This window comes from Oncorhynchus keta, chromosome 32 (genome assembly GCF_023373465.1).
Source record: "Oncorhynchus keta strain PuntledgeMale-10-30-2019 chromosome 32, Oket_V2, whole genome shotgun sequence".
In the NCBI taxonomy this organism is placed as follows: Eukaryota; Metazoa; Chordata; class Actinopteri; order Salmoniformes; family Salmonidae; genus Oncorhynchus; species Oncorhynchus keta.
Window position 1 is genome coordinate 30,579,136 of NC_068452.1, and position 24,409 is coordinate 30,603,544.

The window sequence follows — 24,409 nt, forward strand, 5'->3', positions numbered from 1 at the left end:
ATATGCATCAGGTTTAGTTTCCCAATAATTCACTTTTTTTACATAGTTTATCTTGTTTGAGTTGATGATTGATGATAGCAACAAAGACTGTAGTTGTGCTGAGGTCTGTTGGCATTCCCCAGCTTTGTCCAGCCGTGACCCCAAGCCAATGTCATTGGTGTCTAATCTCTGTCCCTTCCCTATTTCCCAGACAGCCTCAACTCATCTCCCTGTCAGCATTACTGTGATTGGCTGCTCGCTTTTTCTGACCTCTGACTTCTCATGGTGGGCAGGAGGGCCGGGGCTGGTTCAGAGTCTGACATGAACAATCAGGTCTGGTCAGAACACCAGCCCTACAGGGCGCAACAATGGGCCGTGGATTTACGGTTGAGTGGCAAAAGGGCTGACTGATACTAAGCAGAAAGTACTCAGAGAACTGGCCCTGATCCTATCCTCCATCACTCTCTCTCTCACTCTCTTTGTCAGACTGATCTTCGCTGATTGGTCTGTTGTTTTTCCTTGTCTGCCCTCCCAAAACTTGGAGAGTGCGAAAAGCACAAGAGTTTTTCCCTTGGTGTAGGCTACATGTATGGTAAAATGTCTAATCTGTGATTGATTCATTTAGTAGTAGTCATGTAGTCATTTTTACCATATTACGACAACAAGTTACAACGATGGAGGATTATAAAATCGTAACTGGTTATGATTGAATGAATTAGCACCCTGCGATAGGGTCCTGGAACTTGATGTACCTTTGGACATCCAGGAGGGTGTGCGTCTGTGAAGGAATGTACTTTTGTTAATAAGACAGAAAAGGAAAAAAAGAGAAACAAAAAGGTTTGGCCCCTTGGACGCTCTATTAGTGTGGCTGAGTGGTTTCCTGAGACTCTTGACAAAAGCAACTGTAAAGCAAATAAAGGCTTCCTCATCTCTTGAGTTCTGTCCCCACTCAGAGCTGGATGTCTGCTTTTTTGTTTATATTTTTTTGACAACTTTGTCACATTTACAGAACTGGGGTTAACACTCCAAAATGTCTTATCTTCAATGCCAACACCACTCAGAGTTTACTCTCTGCTCCCCATTGCCTTTCTCTGCAAAGTTTAGGATGAACAATTCATGTACAATTTTGGGGACAAAACCCCCAGATTTTTTATTTCCAGAATTCACTTCCAAAGGTTGTCGCAAAGTGCATTGTCTGCAAGGTATTGGGTTAAATAACCTACTCAAATTAATATAAATATATTGTATTATTATACCAACTCAATCTGCTTGAACATTTAGATAATGTCTATTTATGCTTTTATGTCAAAACCGTTCCATTCAACACATTTAGTACATTTCCATTTTCCATTTTAAACTCATCTGATGGGATAAAAGATCAAGCTGATTTGTAGAAAATAAATAAAATACAAAAACCTATCAGTCCTTCCAACTCCTTTGGGACACCAGACTGGGATTTACTTGCGTGACGAACAAACCTGAGTGAGACTGATTAAAAATGAAGCACTATAGCAACAACCAAGCCAATAGTCGAACGGGAAGCTGTTTACAAGGGGGTACTGTTTCTATGGTTGCCGGACAAACCTCCCGTACCAGGTATTAAACTGCCCCGGAGAGATCCTTAGCCGCTGCCACCGTTATAAAGACCTTGCTTTTGAGACGTTGGGTTGAACAAGCGCGCATCAGAGCGCCAAAGACATCTCGGAGGTATTTTTTCATACATTTTCAACAAAGTGCAAATCCTCAAGGCTAAAGTGAGATTAATAATTTATCAATTGGCCATTTGGATTGTAAGGTATTTTCTCAGCATTATATCAGATCAAGGTAAGTTTGTCATGTTTTTACATTATTTTAATTAAAAAAATTAAAACATATTAGAATTAAGTAGGTTATCATTAAATTGTAGCAAATTATTATTGATATCTTGCCATAAATATACAAAGTTGTTAATTGTAACTATTGTAAGGTTTTGTTGTTAAATTTAAGTTAAATTAAATTACTAGCTAGCTATAAGCATCTTCATATTTTTTTAAATAATTGAAACACTTAAATTAAATCATCTCAAATATCTGATTTGGCACAATTCATTCATTTGTCAATAGCCTACTCTATTTGATCACGTTTTGAGTCGTTTATCATAAATTCACTCTACATATATAAGTTTATAACTGTGCCTTTGTCTCAGCATTTGTGTGGAGAGTCCCGTTTTATGGCTATAAGCTATTACGTGTAGATAGGTAGGCTAGACTGCGCTCCAATCACTTTTCACAAAAGTTCTATGACCTCCAGACAGTCAACATCGGAACAAGTAAGAATAAACATTGCAGGTCTTTCGCACATAATGTCATTAATAACAATCTTTATTCTGGGATTACAAACCCATGCACTCCTTTTGTTAAGCAGTTTCTAATCAAATATCAACATTTGAAAGATCTCAACTACATGCAGCTATTGTTCCTACAATTTGTTTCCCTACAAGTCACTGAATAGAACGTGCCATTACCACAGAGAGAAACTATTTCACTTACCCTGACATACCTCAAAGGGCTCTGTTTTCAAATAGGGCTATCATTGTCCTTTTCAGCTTTGTTCATGTCGGGTGTATATTTTCCTTGTCAGGCTGTTGTCTGGTGGTATAGGGGAGCTTTAGCCATCGGAGCGGAGGGAGGACCATGCTGTCTCTAAGCTGTGCAGACCCCTGGCCCGAGGGCTCGGTGGGGCTGGAGGAGGAAGTGGTGACTGCCGCTGCTCATTCTGAGGAGCTGGACCTGGACGACAGTTCAGCCTCTGCAGGCTCCAGCAGCACTGGGGTCTCTGACAACCTGGATGACAGCCTGACCAGCCTGCAGTGGCTGCAGGAGTTCTCTATTCTCAATGCCAATGGGCCTCAACAGGCTCCTCTCTCCACTCACCACCAGCCTCACTTCTTCGGCCATCAGCAGCTGGGCTCAGAGGCTCCCGCTTCCCTCTGGCTGGTGACCCTGCATCCATAGGGATGCCCTCACCCCAGGCAAGCCCACAGCAGCAGCCTATTGTAGGATGCAGTCCCTGTCAGCCCTCCCTAGCCTTGTGTCCCATGGTCACTGCCCCGATGAGGTGGACTACAAGACAAACCCTCATATCAAACCACCTTACTCCTACGCCACACTCATCTGTATGGCCATGCAGGCCAGCAAGAAGATCAAGATCACCCTCTCCTGCATCTACAAGTGGATCACTGACAACTTCTGCTACTTCCGCCATGCTGACCCCACCTGGCAGGTAAATGTTGCTAAAGTCACACCCACACACACACTTGAAAATGGCTCTAATAGTATGCTTTAGACTAGGTCCTGTGAGAGGCTCTCAGTCACGTTCGTAACTTGACTATGTCTCGAGCAGCCAGAGAGTGAGAGACAGAGAGAGAGAGTCCTCTTCAGCATCTGCCACAGAGGGTTATGTGTGTTTTGGAGTGGGGCCAAGATGCAGCTTTGCACAGTTTTTCTTTAACAGGAAAGAGTAAGAGCACAGTTTTTTCCAAAGTCTGTATATTGAGAGCCCTGGGCTGTCTGCCACACTCTGATCAAGCATTAGCAGCTATGGTTTATGGGAATTAAGGTCTCTCATGATACAAAGATGGCAGCAAATACTCCCGTAACTTACAAAGATTGTAGCAAATACTGCCTTGGACGTCCCCTTACTTGGCAGTAGGCATCTTGCTTAAGAAGAATTCATCCCCCCACAACACACATTTTAGTGTGTGTGTGTGTGTGTGTTTTTAAACCCATTACATTATTTTTCAGAAATAGCTCCCAGGTTTTCTGCTTGAGCAAGGAGAGGCAATGGGGGAGTATGGGGAGGGGCAGTATGGCATCAAAAGTGCAGATTCCCCATCAAAGGGAAGAAATTCCCTGGAAAAAGTGTCTGGATAAATGATTAATTAAGTCGTTAGCCATACTCCCCGGTTCCAGAAGTTATACTAATTTCCTGAGCATTCTGTTATTGTAAGCCAGTGCATGGGGCAGATAATATTTAACAAAGGTCAGTAGGTCACTCGTCTAGTGGGGGGGGGGCAGTGTTGAGCTCTGATAAGGCTGAATGCAAGAGTACACAAGCTAATATATTTGATGGACCAGGACTGAATGTGTACTGCCATGTCAATCCTGTCCCCCTCATGCGCTATTTCAGAACTCCATCCGGCACAACCTGTCTCTGAACAAGTGTTTCATCAAGGTTCCGCGGCAGAAGGATGAGCCAGGGAAGGGGGCTTCTGGAAGATCGATCCGCAGTACGCAGAGCGCCTCCTCAATGGGGCCTACAAGAAGAGGGGGATGCCCCTGTCCAGATCAACCCTGCCCTGCAGAACAGGCTTAGGGCCAACTCCCAACCCCTGCCCAGGGGCCTCTGCAACCCCACAGGCAGCCAGAGTGGGCTGTGTGTCAATCCAGAGGCTCAGCAGCTCTCAGAGAGTTTGAAGAGGCCACTGGAGCCGACCAGAACTGGGACCCCTGTCTGGCCGAAGGCACCATGCTGGGGCATGGCCCATGAGAAAGGGAGGCCCTGGACACAAGAGGAAACACACACTGGGCTCCAGGACTGCCATGGTCAAAGTCCCCTGGCGCTCCAGCTCTCCTTTGCTGTCTGTGGAGGAGTAGGGAACTGGGCTCCCTGAAGGGGAATTTTGACTGGGACGCCCTCCTGGATTCTGCGCTGAGCGGGAGCTGAGTCTGGACGGAGGGGGTCCACTGAGCCCCATCCCCCAGGAGGAGGACCTGATGGTGCGGGGGACCCACATCTGCCCCCTGGAGGCCCCCGGGACAGCAGACAGCAGCCACGTGCTGGCGGAGACCCAGAGGAGCAGCGGAGCAGACTTTGAGGAGACGTTCCTGGCCACAGCATTCCTGCAGAGCCCCTGGCCAGAGGAAGAGGAGCAGGGATCTACTCAACCTCCTGTGCAGCTCCACAGTCAACCTGGAGCAGCTCTTTGACCTGGGAGACTCGGAGGGGACCTCAGCAGTAAGATAGAGTATCTTCTCTAAAGACATGTTCTCCAATTCTTTGGCCTTCAAGACCGCTGACTATACTGTGATGATGACACTACTAGATTATTGTTTAAAAGAGAGGCACCATATGAACTAAATGGACCTTTTACACATACACATTTTTTAAGATTTCTAGATTATGTTTTTGAAATTGGTACAATAATGGATGACATCATTAATACCAACAGAGCAAAAATGCCACAATGAACTGCAGTATTCTAAATGATTACTGGACAAAACTATATCAAACCTACTGTTGGGACCATGACATTGATAATAGACATGATCAATAAGACTTCGCTCACAAAGAGAAACAAAAATATTCCTGTCTGAGGACAGGAAAACCACCAATATGTCTTTGTTTACAGTCTGAATATATATGTGGTATTAAATGGATTGCAGGTTGACATGGATAGAGGAATTGTCATCCAGGCACAAGGGTGAACAACAGAACATTGGAATTGACATTTTAGAAATTTACATTTATTTTGCATTAGATGAAATTACAAAGTAAGACTTTACAGTGACTGTACTCTTTGAAAGTTATGGACAGTTTCGAGATGCAAGGCCAATAGCAAATGATGAGTTGAGGTGTTGTACCTGACAGTGATGCAACGTTTTAGCTGCTTAAGAATAGTTGGTTTAGCATGCTGAATATTTCATAAAGGTTTAGATGAATCCACCTCACAGGGAATACTATTATTTGTTGTGAAGATCTTTGGAATGTATGCATCAGACTTCAGGAATTTCGGTCCTTAACTGAATTCTACTGAAATGCTGAATGATCTGACTTTTAACGATCTGTGGATGCATTTGGATGACATTCTGAAAATAGTGTCTATTTAATATCAATATACAATATCTGTAACTGAAGTGAAAGGGATACTATGATGATCAACGAAGAGATATTTGCCAAATTACTACTAATTAGAAGAGTTTTTAGACTTAAAATAGTTTTATGTCTGGGGTTTTCTATAATGACTACTTTCTGAATGCATTCTTTGAATAATGAGCTTTTCACTTTAAATGTATGCAGAACAATTTAAAACAGGTTGTTTTTAGCAAGCTTTAGATTGTCATATTATCAGCAGAGTGTAAATTTATATTTAATATTCATTAATTCAACAAATTTCAGTGAGTTAACCAGTTACAGAGAGCAGTAGAGGACAGATCTGGATGTCGTAAAGACAAGTTCATTCCAATGCAGAATAGCTCAAGGCAAGCTTCTCCTTTGCAAAGGTTTCAGTGGCTTGTCAATGAATACCCGACCTTCAGGTTAGATGTGCAAAGAACAACACTTGGGACCAGAAGACCAGCAGTGTTAGAGGCTGGGTTTTCACCAAGGAAAGCTGATGGAAGCCTATTGGTCAACAGAAGGACACAATGCAAAAAAGATGACATAAACAAGCAGGAATTACATTAACAAATGTTGAGTTATGAGATACTCTCTTGTTTTGTTTCAAGTCTACCTTTACCTGGAAATGGTTGTCTTTCCTCTGGTCTTACTAAACCAAATCACACGGTTTCAAGACATGAGTGAGTCTTAAAGGTCGATTTATGGGACAAAAAAACGGTACATTTTCAAACAGAAATGGGGTGTACCTTTGGTGGTTCGTCGAAGTGTCATTCTTGTCATGCATGCCGTGACCGATGTAGACAGTTTGTTAGCTAAGATACCCACTTTAGCTAGCCAGTAACTCCTCCAGTGTGTTGACGTCATTTCACAGGATTTGTGTTTGGAAAGAAGCTGTAGAGGTCGGTAAGAAATGGCCCTTCTGTAGCCAAATATCTTGTTCATAAATTGTGGTTGTGTTTTTAAGCATTAAATGACCTAGTATGATGGTGCATTGATCAGTTATACAGTTTAAAGCCGCTATTTTTCTGTTTTTACCCAAAGTCGACCTTTAACATGTATATTAAAATGTACTAATAGTCGTTATCTTGCAGAAGAACTACTCCTGGTTTATTAGTGTTGTAAATCCACCATGAAGTGTGAAAGTGCAATCAATGTACAGTGAGTGATACTTGGTCTATTTTTACATTACATTGAAGGTTAGTAATGCAGTGGACTTCGTCAGACCCAGTTCATGGTTTATTGTGGTACGGTATGGATACATCCTGATGGAAGGAAACTCCTCCTTTAAAAGTGAATTAACTACTACAATATTTTGTCAGTTATGTATTAGCTCTTCCAAAACACTGGTCATCCAAGTTGACCCTATTGGCATCATACCTCAAGATTTCTTTTTATGGAGATATGCATTCATACTCTGTTTATTTTTCTGTTTTTCCTTGACAATAAAAAAAACCTTCAAACTTGAATGAGTTTACATGAGTGCGGTGCTTTTGAAGATGTCTATCTGTCTTTCTGTCTTTTTATCTCTGTCTCTATTTTCTCTCTGTACATTCCTGATTCCACCCCATTAGTGTGTCTTCTGTGTGTGTTGGTGTGATTAACGCTTGCCTTTTCCTGCTCATCTCTTTTCGGGGGTGACTGGGCTCAGGCAGTGGATTGGGGTCTTTCTCTGGCTTTTGTCTGTGCTCAGTCAGACACTTGTCCCCCTCCCAGGGCTCTGCTCTGTGCTCGTCTCACTGGGTCAGTGTGGGGTCTAACAGGAACAAGTGTCCCACGCCTCCATATATCACTATCCTGTCTGTTCTGGACCACACCGTCTCTCTCTACTTCCGAGGATTAGCTAAGTACCACGTTCAGGGTACGAATGTTTCCCTGTGGCGTTTTCAAATTAAGCCCAGTGTATAGCTAGCATGTCATGGTGTCAAAGACTGAGACTGTCTTTACCACACAAATGCCTCATGAGGTAATCAGGAAAAAGTTGGAGCACACAGGTGAGAAATCCTATACCTCTGTATGGTGGACTGGACACCCAACCCTCCACGGGAAGGGTACGGTTCTCCATCTCCATCCGTAGTGCTCTCTGCTTGGGAAAGGAGAGCTGACAGTCTGAGTTAGCCTTCTCCCCCAGCCCAGCTCCACAGAGGCCCCCTGGACAGCAGTTATCACATGGTACATTTGTCTGTCCAGGTGGAGTGTAGGGTTCATAATTATAATGTGGCAGGCTGGTTAGATGAGAGGCTGTTGGTAACATGATGCAGCCATTCTTCCCCAACCCTGCTGATGGCTGCAGGTAAGGAGAGCTCCCTGGTGAAATGCTAACCCTCCCTGCCACTCGCTCGCTTGTCCCAACCCAGGAACGCTCCAAACTGAAAGTGCAAAAAGGCAACAACAGGAAAATGTGAATACCCAACGTATCTTAGGTGTAGAGATACATGTGCAAAGCTTCCATTTGTTTTATGTGATAAGCAAAAATGTAGTGAAAAACAAGTAGGAAAGGGAGAATATATATATATTTTTTATAAAAAAAGAAACATCCAGCTAGTTTAACAAGAGGACTCGACCCAGGAGGTCACAAACTGAAGAACATATCAGCCACTAGAACGAGGGCACCAGGGCGTTGCCTTCACAATGTATTTCTCCCCGTTGCCCCCACAACTCCATTGGTATTCAACCAGGCTGTGTACTGCAAAGGAGGAGCGAGCCGCTGATGGCTTGGGCAGCTCTACTCGTGAGTTCAGCTTATCCATCGGCTCCAGAAAAGAGGGAAAAAGGGAAAAGTGTTAAGAAGAGAGGGGGAATACATCTTTTTTATCACACGGCCAATGAAAGGCTGGTCTCCAGGGTAACTGCTGGTGCCATTGTTATGTAGACTGGAGGGAGAATGGGAGAGTGTATGTTACTGGTCCCTGCAAGGCCCAGGGAGGGGTTGATTAGGGTTGTGGACGGATGGCGTGGAAAGAGAGGGAGGTGGACAGCCCGCTCAGATTTATTATAGTGGCGGTGTAAATCTTTGTAAAAGTGCACTTACCTTACTAAAGTGAACCTCTACTCACACCCCCCTTCTGGGTGGGGAGGGGGTGGATTCACAGGGTCTGCCTTAAAACACTGCACTGTCTTGTTCGTTAACCCCCTTTTATACCCTGCCAGGGTATACTATGTATTGGAATAAGGCTCTTATGTTGTTCAGTCAAGTGAATGTCCTAGATAGTGCTCTGAATAGCCAATCATATGGGTAAAAATGATGCACTGTGCCATACACAGCACTGATAAGATAAGTGGATCACTACAGACCACTTTATTTTGTTCCGTTTGTTGCTAGTTTTTCATCTCTGTTCAGTGGGTGTGTGGAGGCGGAAGTAAAAATGTACCTTATCACATTTTCACTATGGTGCCTGAAAAATCAACAAGGTTACCTACCACACACCATACAACACATCAGAAAAGCCCTTAAGTTTTATGGTGTGTTTTTGTGTTGATTTTACTATGCTCTGAAACAACCTCTAGAAACACATATTTCAGTACAGGTTCACTGCTGTGAAATGATACAAAATACTGGTAAAAGAGGAATATGTCAAAGGTCAAATAGAATCAAAGTCAATATTAGGCTGATGACATATGTGTTTGATATGTTGAGGTCAGGCGAACACTGTGGATCATTGTGAGAGGGATGTGTGGTGGTGAGTGTATATTTGGTGTGACAGTGTGTGTTTGTGTTTTCCTGTGCTGCAGCAGTGTGGGTCGATGTCTCTTTGTCAGTGAGACACAGGCAGAGGGGTAATCTGACATCCATCAGTGGCTTAGTGAGCAATACACGCAGTGTGTAACCACAGGGAAACAATACCCAGGGAAACAGTGGGAGGGCCCAGCATTCATTACACAAGGCTGGGGAAGGTCTTTTGTAGGTGTTGAAGAAGACAGAATGAGACAGCAAATGATTGCAGTGACAAGGACATTTCTGGGGTTTTGCAGTAAACTTGAACTTTTTCCCCTAATGCTGAGAGAGGATGTTTCTAAGGGAGTTATCTTTCATAGAGGTTACTATTAGAGATAGAAAACCAGCCAGTCAGTTTAAGGGTGCCACGCTTTGCTGTTAGGAAGAGGGAACCAGTCGGTTGTACTAAAATGAATATGGGGGAAACAATAGCTGGCTCAAAGTGTATTTGTATTTATTATGGATCCTCATTAGCTGGTACCATGGCAGCAGCTACTCTTCCTGGAGTCCAGAAAAATTAAGGCAGTGGCCCAAAACATTACATTACACAACATATTAAGTGTCTACTACCACATATCTACAACACAAAATCCATGTGTATGTGTGTACAGTGCGTATGTTATCATGTGGGTGTGTATGCGTGTGTCTGTACCTGTGTCTCTTCACAGTCCCCGCTTCCATAAGGTGTATTTTTATCAGTTTTTCCAATCTGATTTTACTGCTTGCATGAGTTAATTGATGTGGAATAGAGTTCCATGTAGTCATGGCTCTGTAGTACTGGGACAGACCTCTACCCATCTTAGCTACTGTTACATCAATATGTTTTGACCACGACAGTTTACAATCCAGGATTACTCCAAGCAGTTTAGTCTCCTCAACTTCCACATTATTCATTACAATATTTAGTTAAGATTTAGGGTTTAGTGAATGATTTGTCCCAAAGACAATGCTTTATGTTTTTGAAATATCTAGCTTATTTCTTGACACCCATTCTGAAACTGACTGCAGCGCTTTTGTTAAGTGTTGCAGTGATTTCACTTGCTGTGGTAGCCTACGTATATAGTGTTGAGTCATCAGCATACATAGACACACAGGCTTTACACAGAGCCAGTGGCAGGTCATTAGTAAAGATTGAAAAAAGAAAGGGGCCTAGGCAGCTGCCCTGGGGAATGCCTGACTCTACCTAGATTATGTTGGAAAGGCTTTCATTTTGGGCTGCAATCCCGTTAACGGGATGATATGACAACAGCCAGTGAAGGTGCAGGGCGCCAAATTCAAAACAACAGAAATCTCATAATTAAAATTCCTCAAACATACATGTATTTTATACCGTTTTAAAGGTATTCTTGTTGTTAATCCCACCAGTGTCCGATTTCAAATAGGATTTGCGGTGAAAGCACCACAAACGATTGTTAGGTCACCACCAAGCCCAGAAAACACAGCCATTTTCCCAGCCAAAGAGAGGAGTCACAAAAACACAAATAGAGATAAAATGAATCACTAACCTTTGATGATCTTCATCAGATGACACTCATAGGACTTCATGTTACACAATACATGTATGTTTTGTTTGATAAAGTTCATATTTATATAAAAAAATCTGAGTTTACATTGGCGCGTTACATTCACTACTTCCAAAAACATCCAGTGATTTTGCATAGCCACATCGATTCAACAGAAATACTCATCATAAATGTAGATGATAATACAAGTTATACACATGGAATTATAGATATACCTGTCCTTAATGTAACCGCTGTGTCAGATTAAAAAAAAGCAAACCATGGCAATAATCTGAGATGTAGCTCAGAACAATCAAGTCAAAATAGACGCCATGTTGTAGTCAACATAAATCATAAATTACATGCTAAATATTCCCTTACCTTTGATGATTTTCATCAGAATGCACTCCAAGGAATCCCAGGTCCACAATAAATGCTTGATTTGTTCGATAATGTCCGTTATTTTTGTCCAATTAGCTACTTTTGTTAGCGCGTTTGGTATATATATCCAAACGCTCATTCTAGTCAGCGTTACGTTGGACAAAAACTTCAAAAAGTTATATTACAGGTCGAAGAAACATTTCAAACTAAGTACAGAATCAATCATTAGGATGTTTTTAACATTAATCTTCAATAAAGTTCCAACCGGAGTATTCCTTTGTGTCTTCAGGAGCCATGGAACACAGGTTATGTGTAATGCGCGTGACCAGAAAATGGCTGACTGTCAGACACCTGTTTCATTCTGCTGTCATTCAGTCCCAAAACACAGTAGAAGCCTCATTCAAATTTCTATAGACGGTTGACATCTAGTGGAAGCCCTGGGAAGTACAACATCATTAATATCTCAAGGGGATTTCAATGGGAACTGTGTTGAGTACATACCAGCCTCAGATTTCTCACTTCCTGTTTTGATTTCTCCCTCAGGTTTTGCCTGCCATATGAGTTCTGTTATACTCACAGACATCATTCAAACAGTTTTAGAAACTTCAGAGTGTTTTCTATCCAATACTACTAATAATATGCATATATTAGCAACTGAGACTGAGTAGCAGGCCATTTACTTTGGGCACCTTATTCAAGCTACTCAATACTGCCCCCAGCTATAAGAAGTTAAAGAACACCCTCTGTGTTCTGTTAGACAAGTAACTCTCGATCCACAATATGGTAGGGGATGTAAAGCCATAACACATCGTCAAAATCGTGTGTATAGGTGGCAGGGAAGTCAGGCGCAGGAGAGTCAAACGGAGTGTAAAATGGAGTCTTTTAATGAATGTCCACGTAACATGCTCCATAACACTAATAAGAATAGAATATAAACAAACATGGGTACAAGGACCCGTTGCGCACCTATACAATAAACACAACACGGACAATAAACAATCTCTGAAAAAAGGCATGAGGGGAAACAGAGGGTTAAATACTCAACAGGTAATTCATGGGATTGAAAACGGGTGTGTGGGAAGGCAAGACAAAACCAATGGAAAATGAAAAATTGATCAATGATGGCTAGAAGACCGGTGACGTCGACCGCCGAGCACTGCCCGAACAAGGAGAGGCAACGACCGGCAGAAGTAGTGACACACATACGTTTTTTTAGCAGAATATTATGATTGATAATGTCTAAAGCTGCACTGAAGCCTAACAAAACTGCTCCCACAACTTATTCTTTACTAGAGAGATCTAAGACAACAGCATAGCAAGGCAGCAACACATGACAACACAGCATAGTAGCAACACAACATGACAACAACATTTTAGCAACACAACATGGTAGCAGCAGAAAACATGTTACATTAGCTAAGTCATTTGTCTAAGTTCCGTACATGTTGAATGCCCTTCTCAATAAGTGTGCTGAAAATCTGTTGTTAATTTGTTTACTGTGAAATAGCATTGTATCTGGTCAAACAGCATTTTCCCTAAAAGTTTACTAAGGGTTGGTAACAGGCTGATTGGTTGGCTGATGATTTTGCTTCCCCTCCAGGCCTAAGGGCACACACTTTCCTGTAGGCTTAGATTGAAGAGATGGCAAATAGGTGTGGCAATATCGTCCGCTATCATCCTCAATCATTTCCATCCAAGTTGGCTTGTCATTGTTGATAGACAACAATATTTTTCACCTCTTCCACACTTACTTTACGGAATTCAAAATTACACCTGTCTTTCATAATTTGGTCAGTAATGCATGGATGCGTAGGTTCAGAATTTGTTGTTGCCATGTCATGCCTAAGTTTGCTAATCTTTCCAATGACAAATCACTATGGTAGTTTGCAATATCAGTGGGTTTTGTGATGAATGAGCCATCTGATTTAAGGAATGATGGAGCAGAGTTTGCCTTTTTGCCCAAAATGTCATAAGGTGCTCCAAAGCTTTTTACTATCATTCTTTATATAATTTATCTTTGTTTCATAGTACAGTTTCTTCTTCTTTGGTTCAGTTTAGGTCACACGATTTCTCAATTTACAGTACGTTTGCCAATCGGCTGTGCAACCAGACTTATTTGCCATTCCTTTTGCCTCAACCCTCTCAACCATCAAATGTTTCAATTCCTCATCAATCCACAGGGATTTAACAGTTTTTACAGTCATGCTTATTAGTAACCGGTGCATGCTTATTAGTATCTGGAATAAGTAATTTAATAAATGTGTCAAGTACAGCACCTAGTTGCTCCTCATTACAAACCACATTTTCAACATCGGAATAACTATAAAACTTATTGTATGACCTCTTATACACTATATTAGGCCCAGCCTTTAGAACTTTGGTTTTCCTAGATACTGTATGGCTACTATAAAGTGTATAAATGAATAATGTTAATAAACAAATGAAATTGCAATTAAAGTTCTGCATTAGGGTTAGCTGTACTAATCATTTTATAAATGTGCACCTGTCAAGAAGTGTTCCCTACTTGGACATAAGTGTTATGTGTCATGGTTCCTGTGTTTCCTAATTAGCATGTATGTTACGCTGTCCAGGTAACAGCCAGCAAGGTGAGTCACTCAGAAGAGAGAACAATAGTCCCGGAGATCTAGTCCCTCTGAAGCCGCTTAAAGCAGAATCAGTCTCAGTTTACACCTCTGTGTTCAACATCTCACATCATCGTTGTTCCCCCTTAGCAAGGAAGAAATGCATCTGACACGATGTGGCAAAAAATATACTGTGTAATGTTGGGAGGAATTAATGAATTGGTTGTAGCAGTGGAAGCTGGAGTGTGGGCATTCTATGGATTTCCCAGCAAGCCTTGCGGCAGTGATAAACAAAAGCACCCTGTCGGCCCTGAGCAGGTGACGCAGGGAGACGGAGAAGCCATTGTGGAGACAGACAATACAACAGCAGCGATGCACACCTTGGCCACATACCTCTGGAGGAAGTGACCAGGTCAACTGACACCTGATCATGCCGTACTCTAGAGAGAGCTCAGACTGTCCCTCCCTTGGGGGTGGAGGGGAGGGACATTTACTGAGAGGAACAAAAACAAACATAAACAAGGTCCATGGCAGCTGGGGGCAGGTTGAGCCGTATGCGTTCCTGGCAGCCGTGGCCGACCTTGGCCGGGCAAGCCCAGACCTGCCTCTCAATGCTGGGTGGGAGAAGCACCAAGCCGCTTGCAGGACTTGGCCTGACTCAATGAGAAAAGAAAATAACACTCTGGGCAAACAAGAGCATAGTAAGCTCTTTCCACCTCACTCCCTTTTTATTGATTCCTTTATTTATTTATTTCTCAACACTCATCGGATTCCAGCGAACAGCTTGGCTACTGCCCCCTTTTGCTTTTTACTACAGAGGATACTTTCTTTTTCTCTTATTCTACTCTTACTCACTCCTTTCCAGACTTTAATTTGATTTCTTTATTTCTTTGTTTTTCACAGTGGAGATGAGGCTTTGAAACGTTGCTGTTTTACATATCTTAGGGGCTCCACTCAATAGGTGAGCTGCCGTGGCGACAAAAGCCATAAAAGCCCCCAGGCCTGGTCGAAGCGTAGGACCCCTCACTGCTTGGCTCAGCCAGAGCTTTCTCTCAGCACCCCTCCACAACTCTGTCCCTCCATTCATTGGTGTTGCCTCTCACCCCCAGCAAAGAGCATGGCGGTTTGCATCGGGTGCATCCACTAAATGATTTGATCGGAGGAGACGTGGGATGGAGTGAAACAGAGACCTCCCTGGTCATTTCCCACACCACATTACAGCCCCAGTGTGAATGTCTGGGTCCCCCCCATCTGTCTCTCACTTTCTACCTCTCCGTTTTTTCCTCTCTCTCCGTTCTCCTCTCTCTGTCTAGGGGTGAAGATAGATGTAATTTCTTACCGAAATGACATCAAAGGGCTCCTTTAGGCTACCCGCGCACGTTCATTCTCTCGCAAAATATTTCTAGTCTCCAAACAGTTGTGAATAGAAAGAGACATCTGTTCCACAAAACACCACAAAGTGTAATGACATTTTGGTGATTGTCATTAGGCCAGAATTTATGCATCCACTACTGTCCTTGCGTGTTTCAGTGTCGGCCATTAATCTCTGCTGTGGCAAAATGTCAATATTCTTGTTGAACCACATCCCTTTTGAGCATAGGCCATACCACCCGTTTTGAAGTCCATTCGCGCATTTTTCATGCCTCTGACATGTGGTAGCCTAATGATAAATCATGGTGTAATAGCTACAGTTTTCTTGACATTTTGTTTTAATTATTGTGATAGGGTCATGTATTTTGCCAGGACGCAGTACTGGACTGTACCGCCTTACTTTCACCCCTGTCTTCCTCGCCATCTCTCTCTCATCGCTCTCTCTCTCTCCTCATCTCTGCTATTACTCATTTGCAGTGTGGGGTGTTATTGGGACTAGGTTGATTTGTGTGTGACGATGGGAATGCTTTATTACCTTACCGGCCAGAGCTTGTCAGGATTTCACATTCTTTTTTGTGCAGAATTATAGGATGTGTGTACTGTTCAAAACAGGTCAGAGGATACAAAATGAAGCATAACATAGGCCTACGTTTACTTTTAACTGCTGGCTTTAAGGTCATTAGTCAGTTGACAAACGGTGGTTGGCTTGATGTGTCAGCTGTGTAAAGGAGTTGATCAAACATTCAAACGGTGTGTGTTTGCGTGTGTGTCAGAATGCCGTTGCTACACCTGACTGGCTGCGGTAGATTGATCTGGCCAGCCACCTCTTGCTGCTGTCTTTAAAGCTTGGCCATGGGAGGGGCCAGGGTGTTTGCGTGAGTGATCTTTAGCCTCCTGTCAGGGATCAGAAAAACACTTATTAACTGAGAGGAATGCAAACAAGCGAGAGCTAGAGCTGGAACACAGGACAAGACATGGGATGGAGGAGTAGGAGGGGTGCCCCCATCTTGTAAACTCCTCACACAGGGATTCATCCAGAACATTCTAGAACAATGGAGTTCCACTGGGGAGTAGGTCCTAGAACACCGTGACCTTTTATATGTTACAGAATACAACATATTACACAGCATGTTGCTCTTACATAGTTTTAGTAAGTTGCATTTGTACTCTTTCTGTTACTCAGGTTAAAAGCATCTAATAATTGAATTCATGTGTCATATGTTATCACCTGACACAACTTCATTTACAAGGCCACGAAGGTATGTTCTCTTGCAAGGTACCCTGTAGACTGTTGAGAGAGGTGTGAGGGAGAATTGCCACCTGTTTTGTCTCTACATCCCTATAGTCACCATGTTATAACTTGTGAAAGTGGCTTGGGAGTAGAGCAGGCAGGGAAGGGCCATGGGTCGTGCAGTCAGTTTTACCACTGCCCTCAAGATCTGTTTGCAAACCATCCTGATTGCTGGATATGTATAGCCTATAAACAGACATCCTGAACTTTTCTTTCGTTTGAATGTGAACGTATGTTTTGGTGGACGGTAGTGAGGTTGGTACAAAGGTAGCCAGGCCTGTCAAAGGTAGTGGGGTTGGTACATTTGGTTTAGTATTTCATTGCAGGGGGCTGGATTATTTCCTACATTTTACTCGTTACATCTCCACAATTTTATTGGACTGGTAACTCAAGTAAATGAAATGTAAAAGGCCCAATGTACCATACCATAGTAAATACTGGATGTTGACTTTGTGTAAATTCCTCTGTCTGTATTTTGTCGTTACATTTGTCTATTGCTGGCAGCACCACATCACTAAGTCAAATTCCGGGTATGTTTAAATGGACTTGGTGAATAGAAGTGATTCTGATCCTAAAGAATTGTAATCTTCAATCTAAACATCTACTTCTCTTCACTGAACGCTATAACTTTGCAAGCAATAAGGATGACCTTTTATTATTATTATATTATTATTTTAGTGTGACCTCTGGCAGTCAGCCCCTCAGTGTTACAGTTACTGGGGTCCTTAGGGCAGGTTTTGCAAGTCAACAATCCACACAAAGCAGAAATACCCTGCTCTGGCCGATTGAGAATGCAAAGGCCCAATTCAGTGTGTTAAACAGCAGATTAAAGAGTCAGGCCAACTGAAAGGCCACAGCGCTACCCCAGACCCAGGAGTTAAGGACCCATGAATAATATGTGGAGACTCACACACAAAGGTACTGTGTCACTCACACCAGAGACGGGAATGTTGACGTCATGTCTCGCACGGGAATAGGTCAAGGTGTAAAACATGCTATGCCACGGTTGACTGAAACGTTTTATTACATGTTTGAAGTATGTCCACAAATATCTATAAGTGCAGCTCATTTTTGAGGATTTTTATTTTACTCCAGACTACAGATGTCATAGCAGCATTACGGAGCTTTAATAATCTGATACATATTGTTATATCAGAAGTCTTTACGCATGGGTGGTCTAGCTAGGCGAGAAGACACAGCATTGTCAGGTCTGGTAGTGGTCACCATGGGGATGGGCTAGACTTGGGGAGCTATCCGGCTTACTGGAAACGTGGTTTATTGTTGACTTTCAAGGAAGGGGAGGGGGCCTGCTTGTGGGGTGAGGGGTGGGAGGGGAGCATGGTCTCTTACTTCCTGGTAGTATGGATGTTTGCTCAGCGGGGCATTCTCTCATTGTCCATGCATCTAAATGCACCTCTCTCACCTCTCACGTCAGGTGTGATGACTCGTGGCTAGGCCTGTCAAAGGGCAAGTCGTAAGGAGGTTGCACATATAATACATGCACCCTTCCAAGAGCCCTTTCATTCACAACATTGGTAAACTATTTACATTACAAAGTGAGAAAATCAAAGGCATTTATCAATATGAATAAAAATAAGGTTATCACATATGAATTAAATTCCAGTGGTACTACGGCACAATAAGATTGTGTTTAACACTTGTCTATTTAGAGAATTGCAAGACATTTTTAGCCAGGTGATATCAAATGTTTTTTTTTTATCCTCATGCTTTGTTTATCAACTAAGCTGCAGGTCTGGGAGACTGTTTTCCCTGTGGCCTCATCACAGCAGATAAAAAGCCTTATTTCCCAGACTTCATTAGCATCAGTGATATAAGTGTATTGTGGCATTACTGAAATAAAAATGTAAAATGTTGTGCTTTGCTGCCCTCTTGTGAACTTCTCTCAAAAATGTACAGTTGCGTGCACCAGGACCCGGTCGTCACTAGTTAACACAGCCACAAAGTCAGAATTATTTTTATTTCACCTTTATTTAACCAGGTAGGCAAGTTGAGAACAAGTTCTCATTTATAATTGCGACCTGGCCAAGATAAAGCAAAGCAGTTCGACACATACAACAACACAGAGTTACACATGGAGTAAAACAAACATACAGTCAATAATACAGTATAAACAAGTATATATACAATGTGAGCAAATGAGGTGAGATAAGGGAGGTAAAGGCAAAAAAAGGCCATGGTGGCAAAGTAAATACAATATATCAAGTAAAACACTGGAATGGTAGATTTGCAGTGGAAGAATGTGCAAAGTAGAAATACAAATAATGGGGTGCAAAGGAGCAAAATAAATAAATTAAATAAATACAGTAGGGAAAGAGGTAGTTGTTTGGGCTAAATTGAAGATGGGCTATGTACAGGTGCAGTAATCTGTGAGCTGATCTGACAGTTGGTGCTTAAAGCTAGTGAGGGAGATAAGTGTTTCCAGTTTCAGAGATTTTTGTAGTTCGTTCCAGTCATTGGCAGCAGAGAACTGGAAGGAGAGGCGGCCAAAGAAAGAATTGGTTTTGGGGGTGACCAGAGAGATATACCTGCTGGAGCGTGTGCTACAGGTGGGAGATGCTATGGTGACCAGCGAGCTGAGATAAGGGGGGACTTTACCTAGCAGGGTCTTGTAGATGACATGGAGCCAGTGGGTTTGGCGACGAGTATGATGCGAGGGCCAGCCAACGAGAGCATACAGGTCGCAATGGTGGGTAGTATATGGGGCTTTTATGGCTAACCCCCGTCGATTTCTACAATTTATCTTGTTATAATCAGATTTTAAACCTAACCCCATGCCTAACGCTAACCTTAAATTAAGACCAAAAAAGAATGTTAGTTTAAATATTTTTTTTACGATACAGACAGTTTTAACTTTGTGGCTGTCTTGTGGAAACTGTAGGGTGATTTGACAGCAGTCTACCTAGCAAATATGGCTGACCAAAACAAAACATCAGCTAAAGTAGAATTCGGCAATGAATTACTAAAGTAAGTGCACAGTTTAAACGCCGTGTCTTTGAATAGGCACCGGGTTAATCGTTTCTTACATAATAGTTTTTGTCAAATAAGTTAGCTAATTTAGTAGTTTTGTTGTGAAATTAAAGCTGTTATAAACGTGTTAGCAGCTAGCTAGCTAACCCATTCATAGACGCTAATGTTAACTGCTACGGACAACGCTAGCTAGGCAATCTGAATGTGATTGTCCTGTCTTTATCAGCGCGGTCAAATATTTTTATGTTTTTCTAACCGAGCTAATTAAATGTAAGACCGGCATTTTTTTTTTTGGGGGGGGGGGGGATTTCTTACCATATATAGTGCGAAAGACGTGCAGCCAGTGCTGAGACCGAGTCAGTTCTTGCAACTTGTTGTGCTTCTGATTCAATGACAGCCCATCTGAGCTCTGTTCGAAGCCCGCACGCGCAGCCACAAGATCCCGGTGCGCGGGCAGAAGGATTTCATTCCCACAGGGTCGGATCAGCAAAGGGATAGGCTTCAGCAGAGTTTGGACGAGCACTGGAATCTAGTATCTGAGGAGCGAGTGGAGAGGTTGTGAGTAATGGATGGAGGAACCAAGGACGACTAGAGTGACAGCTACTAGTAGAATTAGATAGTGTATGTGTCATCAACTTTAGACTGTTGGTGTGGTTAGATGATTATACCTAGTCCATATGTATTTGCAGCTAAACAAACATTGGTATTACTGTGCTTTACAGCTGGTGGCATGACTGACTCCTTGTATGTTTTTGTGCCTAGGGGGAACCTGGTGAAGGCAGTGTGGATTCCCAGGGACATGATAGTGGGGCTGCAGTCACCAGCAGTGAGTAATGGTCCATCAGAGATACCGAAGGACCTTGTCATGACAAGCTCTCTGCCTCTGCTGATGTCTATTCGAACTCATCTAGAGCTCACCTCTCATTAACATTTAGTATAGGCTAATGTCTAAAGATTTCACATGAAAACTGACATTACATCCATTCTCTGTTCTGCTGTAGGGGAAGTTTTGGGAGACTATGGGGTTTTCTGCCCATGGTAAGCAATGTCTACATCCAGAAGAGGCTCTCTATCTAATGGAGTGTGTAAGTGCATGGGCTCAGCATTGCCAATAAACATGTTAATCAGGGAATTGTTATCAGCTCACACCATTCAGGTTATAATTATTCCTGGTCGGATTGTTGTTCACCAAATAAAGACATTTCCATTAGTTTGATACATGTGGATCCAAATAGGACAAACACAGTTTGTCATTTTTATCTTAGAATTGTTATCCCTTGTGATCCTCAAAATGAATAGGGAAACCTGCAAGTTTTCTACCAAGACCTGCCACTGTCCATCCAAGAGGGTTATGAGAGATTTCTATACTCAAAGACAATGAGTGTACAGCATTACCAGGTATGAGAAAAGACAATATAATACAATTCCAGCAAGTCTAAACTTATGATTTGATGTAACGGGATGATTTTATTTCTTCTAAAGGTTTTTGGCCATTTGAAGCGACTTGGTTATGTGGTGAACAGATTTGATCCCAGGTAATTGTCTCCCTCATGGACATGAACTAGTCTAGATTCTAAGGCCATTCCTTTCCTTTTCCTTAGTTGCATGCAAGCGACTGTATTTATGATCTGAGGATTGGTGTGGTTCCCTGTAGTTCTGTGCCATCGCAGTATGAGAGGCAGTTGAACCTGCCCCAGTCCCGAGACGGCTCAGGAAAACTTCGGAAGAGGAAACGCAGCCACAGCCCCACCTCCAGGTGAGTGAGCAGACACAGACATACCCAGTTTATATTTAAACATGGTTTAATCACTCAGTCAACCCACACACCTCAAAGCGATTACTGTCCAATGGGAAACCCTGCCTTTCTGCCTCTTTTAATGCGCTCCAGGCACACAGGAACACAGGAGGGCCCCACTTCTAAGAGAATGGAGGAGGAGAAAGACTGCAACAGAGAGGAAGAGGACAAGAATCCTGACTCTCTTCCAGATCTTTCAGCCCCAGACATTGACGAAATCCAGACAGCATCACACGTTGACCCCACCACTTCAACTGTGGGTGGCCAGGGCAGGAGCTGGTGGTCAAAGAAAGGCTCCCCAGACCCTGACTCTGAGCTGCCAGGTCAGCCCCAGAGGTCCCCTCGCTGGGACTTCAGCTCCATCCCTTTCCCAGACCTGGGCTCCAGATGCTGGCTCCCCAGCAGCCTGACCTCCCCAGACCCCTGCCTGCTGCCCGGGGCTGTGGGGTCAGTGGGGGCCTGCGATGTGGCCCCCTGGCTGCAGAGGCTCAATCTGCGTGAGGTGAGGATGTCCCGGCATGAGTGGGAGAGAGAGCGGGATAGGGACCGGTACCGGAGGGACATCAACCAGGACAGAGAGGTACGACGTTGCAGGAACTGGGCGGAGTACCAGGAGCTACAGGAGAGAAGGATTCAACGGAGCCGCAGAGATAGGCCAGCACACCTGTGGAAGGGGCCGGTCACACCCCTACATGACCCTGCACAGGTCACTTCAACTGGTAAAACTAATCTGGACTTCATTGCTGTCAATGACAAGTTCATATAAGTTCCAATATCTGTTTACTCTCTTCATTGTTACATTAACTCATTATCCCATGTGGTTTACCAAAGTTGGATTACATTTTTCATAAGCAGCATCTTGAATGGTTAAATGTCTAAATGGTTTGGACTTTTCTTCCTTCTCGGATGCAGGTGAGCTGCTGGATAAAATCAGTGTGATCAAATCCACACGGCTGCTGGAGGGAGCATCCAGGTATTCCTCTTTAGGATCTTATCACGAACCCTGAGTTGATTTTAGTATGACATGCTAGCTGAGTGTTCCATCCCGGTTAGTGGTAATTGTATCTCCCTGCTCATTCATCATACCATCTATTAAGATGAATGAAATTACAGTTAACGAAAATGCACGCTTAATCCAGTATAATCTAATGTATAGGATTTATTATACAGGAGACAAAATTAACTAATTCTACAGCTCAACGGCAGAGTCATGTCTTAAGTGTAAAACTAATAATGACTCAATAATCCATGCTTTCTGGGAATGCTGTACAATTTTTTGCATCTAAGTTTTTGTATATGGAGTAAAAATGTAGAAATAATAAGACGAGTGAAACCCTATACTGTGGGTTTGTTAAATATGATTAACATTATGTCCTAGGATGATATATACAATATGACATAGAGGTGCATTTTATATATTACATCTATTTCTATGCTGCCTGCCTTGTGTTTGACTTTGGGCTTTGTCTTCTCAGTTTGAAAGGTTCAGAGTAGTGGAGAATCTGTTTCAACATTTACCAACCCGACACGGTCGCTGAATTCAAGAAGAGCGCTCCTGGAAAACCCTATTCTCGCATGTGTGTGTGCAGGTAAACATCCCAAAACTGTCAGGGGGTGTTTGTATACTTTAAAATCAGTTTAAAAAATACACAAAAAAAGAATACCATTTTCAAAAGAGATGACACAAGACCACCTGCCATCAAAAGTAATCCTAAATGCACTATTATCAAATGCTACTGCACGCTGAATAATGTCTGCTGTCTTCTCCAAGTTTCGATGGTCCAGTGCCTGACTTGTGGACACTGAAATTGCTGGCTTTCCAGAGTGGGGACGTCCCGGTCACCTATGCAGTGGTGGACCACGGGGACATCTCCTACTCCTTCAAGGACTTCCAGATACCCACAGATGTGTCCTTCTGAGGGCCTGACCACAGTAAACAGTCACACGCCCTGGTTTAACTACTGCACCATGCCAGGGCTGCCTGCGGTGGATCTGAAACTCTGCAACTGGAACTAATGCCAAAGAAATGAACTAAACGTAATTCTCTTAGTGAATTGATGGACGGCAGTCCTCACACTGTTTGATGCTGTAGTATGCCTTCCTCCTGTGTTGCAGACTTCTATTCGTGGCATATGATCGTCTGCATCTGATTGAAGGTAACCTACATTGTCACCTCTCCAAACAATGTCACCATGTCTTATACCAAGCATGGTTTTGTAACGCCTCTGAAGATTTTGAACCGAATTGGCTCGGTTTTCTTCTGCCTTTATCTCATCACCACCATTGGTTTTCTGGTATTCATATACTGTATCACGAGTGGCTTCACTATGTATGCACTTGGTATAGATGCAGTATGTGTAGATCATACGTATATCTCAGCCCTTTATTTTTGTCTATCTGCCCATATTTTAGATCCAATCAGCTTTACTGACTGGCCTTTTGTTGTTGTTACTTGACTCCTGTTCTCTTGTTTTTGTTTCAAATTGCTTGTGAACTCTACAGATACAGGCCACCATTTATCTTCACATTGTCTTTGTGGTTGAGTTATTGTTGCATTGTTCTCATGGTTCTTCCTAACAAAACCAATCCCCCCGAACCCAAGTAGTGCCTACCATACACTTCTACCCATTACATAAAGAAAACAACGTTTATTCTACTTTTATGACATTCTGTCTGAAATCTATGGGACTAGTAAGCCTGTGTAAAATAACATTTTCTTTCTATTTCCTTTGTGTGGCCTAATCTGAAGATGTAAAGCACAGACTCTTCTCTCTTATATCAGTCCACAAACTCAGTGGTGTTAAAACATTGAGATGAGGTTACTGACCACAACCGGCTCCTCTCAGCTCTAACTTACCAGCAAACCCTGTACATCAGTCCTTCTGTGATGTGCAGTACAATAAATACACTGGATCTCCACCCTTCAGGATC

The 24,409-nt window shown here is 42.8% G+C and overlaps 1 protein-coding gene and 1 pseudogene across 3 annotated transcripts; both read left to right on the forward strand.

Annotated features, from left to right (window-relative positions):
* Positions 1 to 1,710: 1,710 nt before the first annotated feature.
* On the forward strand, positions 1,711 to 5,025 carry LOC127914517 (forkhead box protein J1-A-like; annotated as a pseudogene).
* Positions 5,026 to 20,100: 15,075 nt separating this feature from the next.
* Positions 20,101 to 24,397, forward strand: LOC118365612 (tRNA-splicing endonuclease subunit Sen54-like). 3 transcript variants are annotated; one of them, XR_004821792.2, is made up of 10 exons: positions 20,101 to 20,241; positions 20,446 to 20,509; positions 20,685 to 20,768; positions 20,983 to 21,081; positions 21,166 to 21,218; positions 21,338 to 21,439; positions 21,572 to 22,197; positions 22,391 to 22,451; positions 22,954 to 23,067; positions 23,250 to 24,397. XR_004821792.2 is itself a non-coding variant. In XM_035747976.2 (9 exons), exons 2-9 carry the CDS (start codon positions 20,483 to 20,485, stop codon positions 22,970 to 22,972), a joined length of 1,071 nt encoding a protein of 356 aa, XP_035603869.1. In that variant the 5' UTR covers positions 20,101 to 20,241; positions 20,446 to 20,482; the 3' UTR covers positions 22,973 to 24,397. The 3 variants fall into 3 exon arrangements, 2 of the variants coding, with proteins under 2 accessions (XP_035603869.1, XP_052347302.1); XM_035747976.2 differs by having other exon boundaries at positions 22,954 to 24,397; XM_052491342.1 differs by having other exon boundaries at positions 21,572 to 22,184; positions 22,954 to 24,397.
* The last annotated feature ends 12 nt before the right edge of the window (positions 24,398 to 24,409 follow it).

Bases quoted from the DNA above. Each gene is read 5' to 3' on its own strand.
- LOC118365612 (XM_035747976.2), top strand. From the start codon at position 20,483: ATGATAGTGGGGCTGCAGTCACCAGCA. The intron at 20,510-20,684 runs GTGAGTAATGGT...GTTCTGCTGTAG, and splicing joins TGGGGCTGCAGTCACCAGCA to GGGAAGTTTTGGGAGACTAT. The intron at 21,219-21,337 runs GTAATTGTCTCC...GGTTCCCTGTAG, and splicing joins GTGAACAGATTTGATCCCAG to TTCTGTGCCATCGCAGTATG.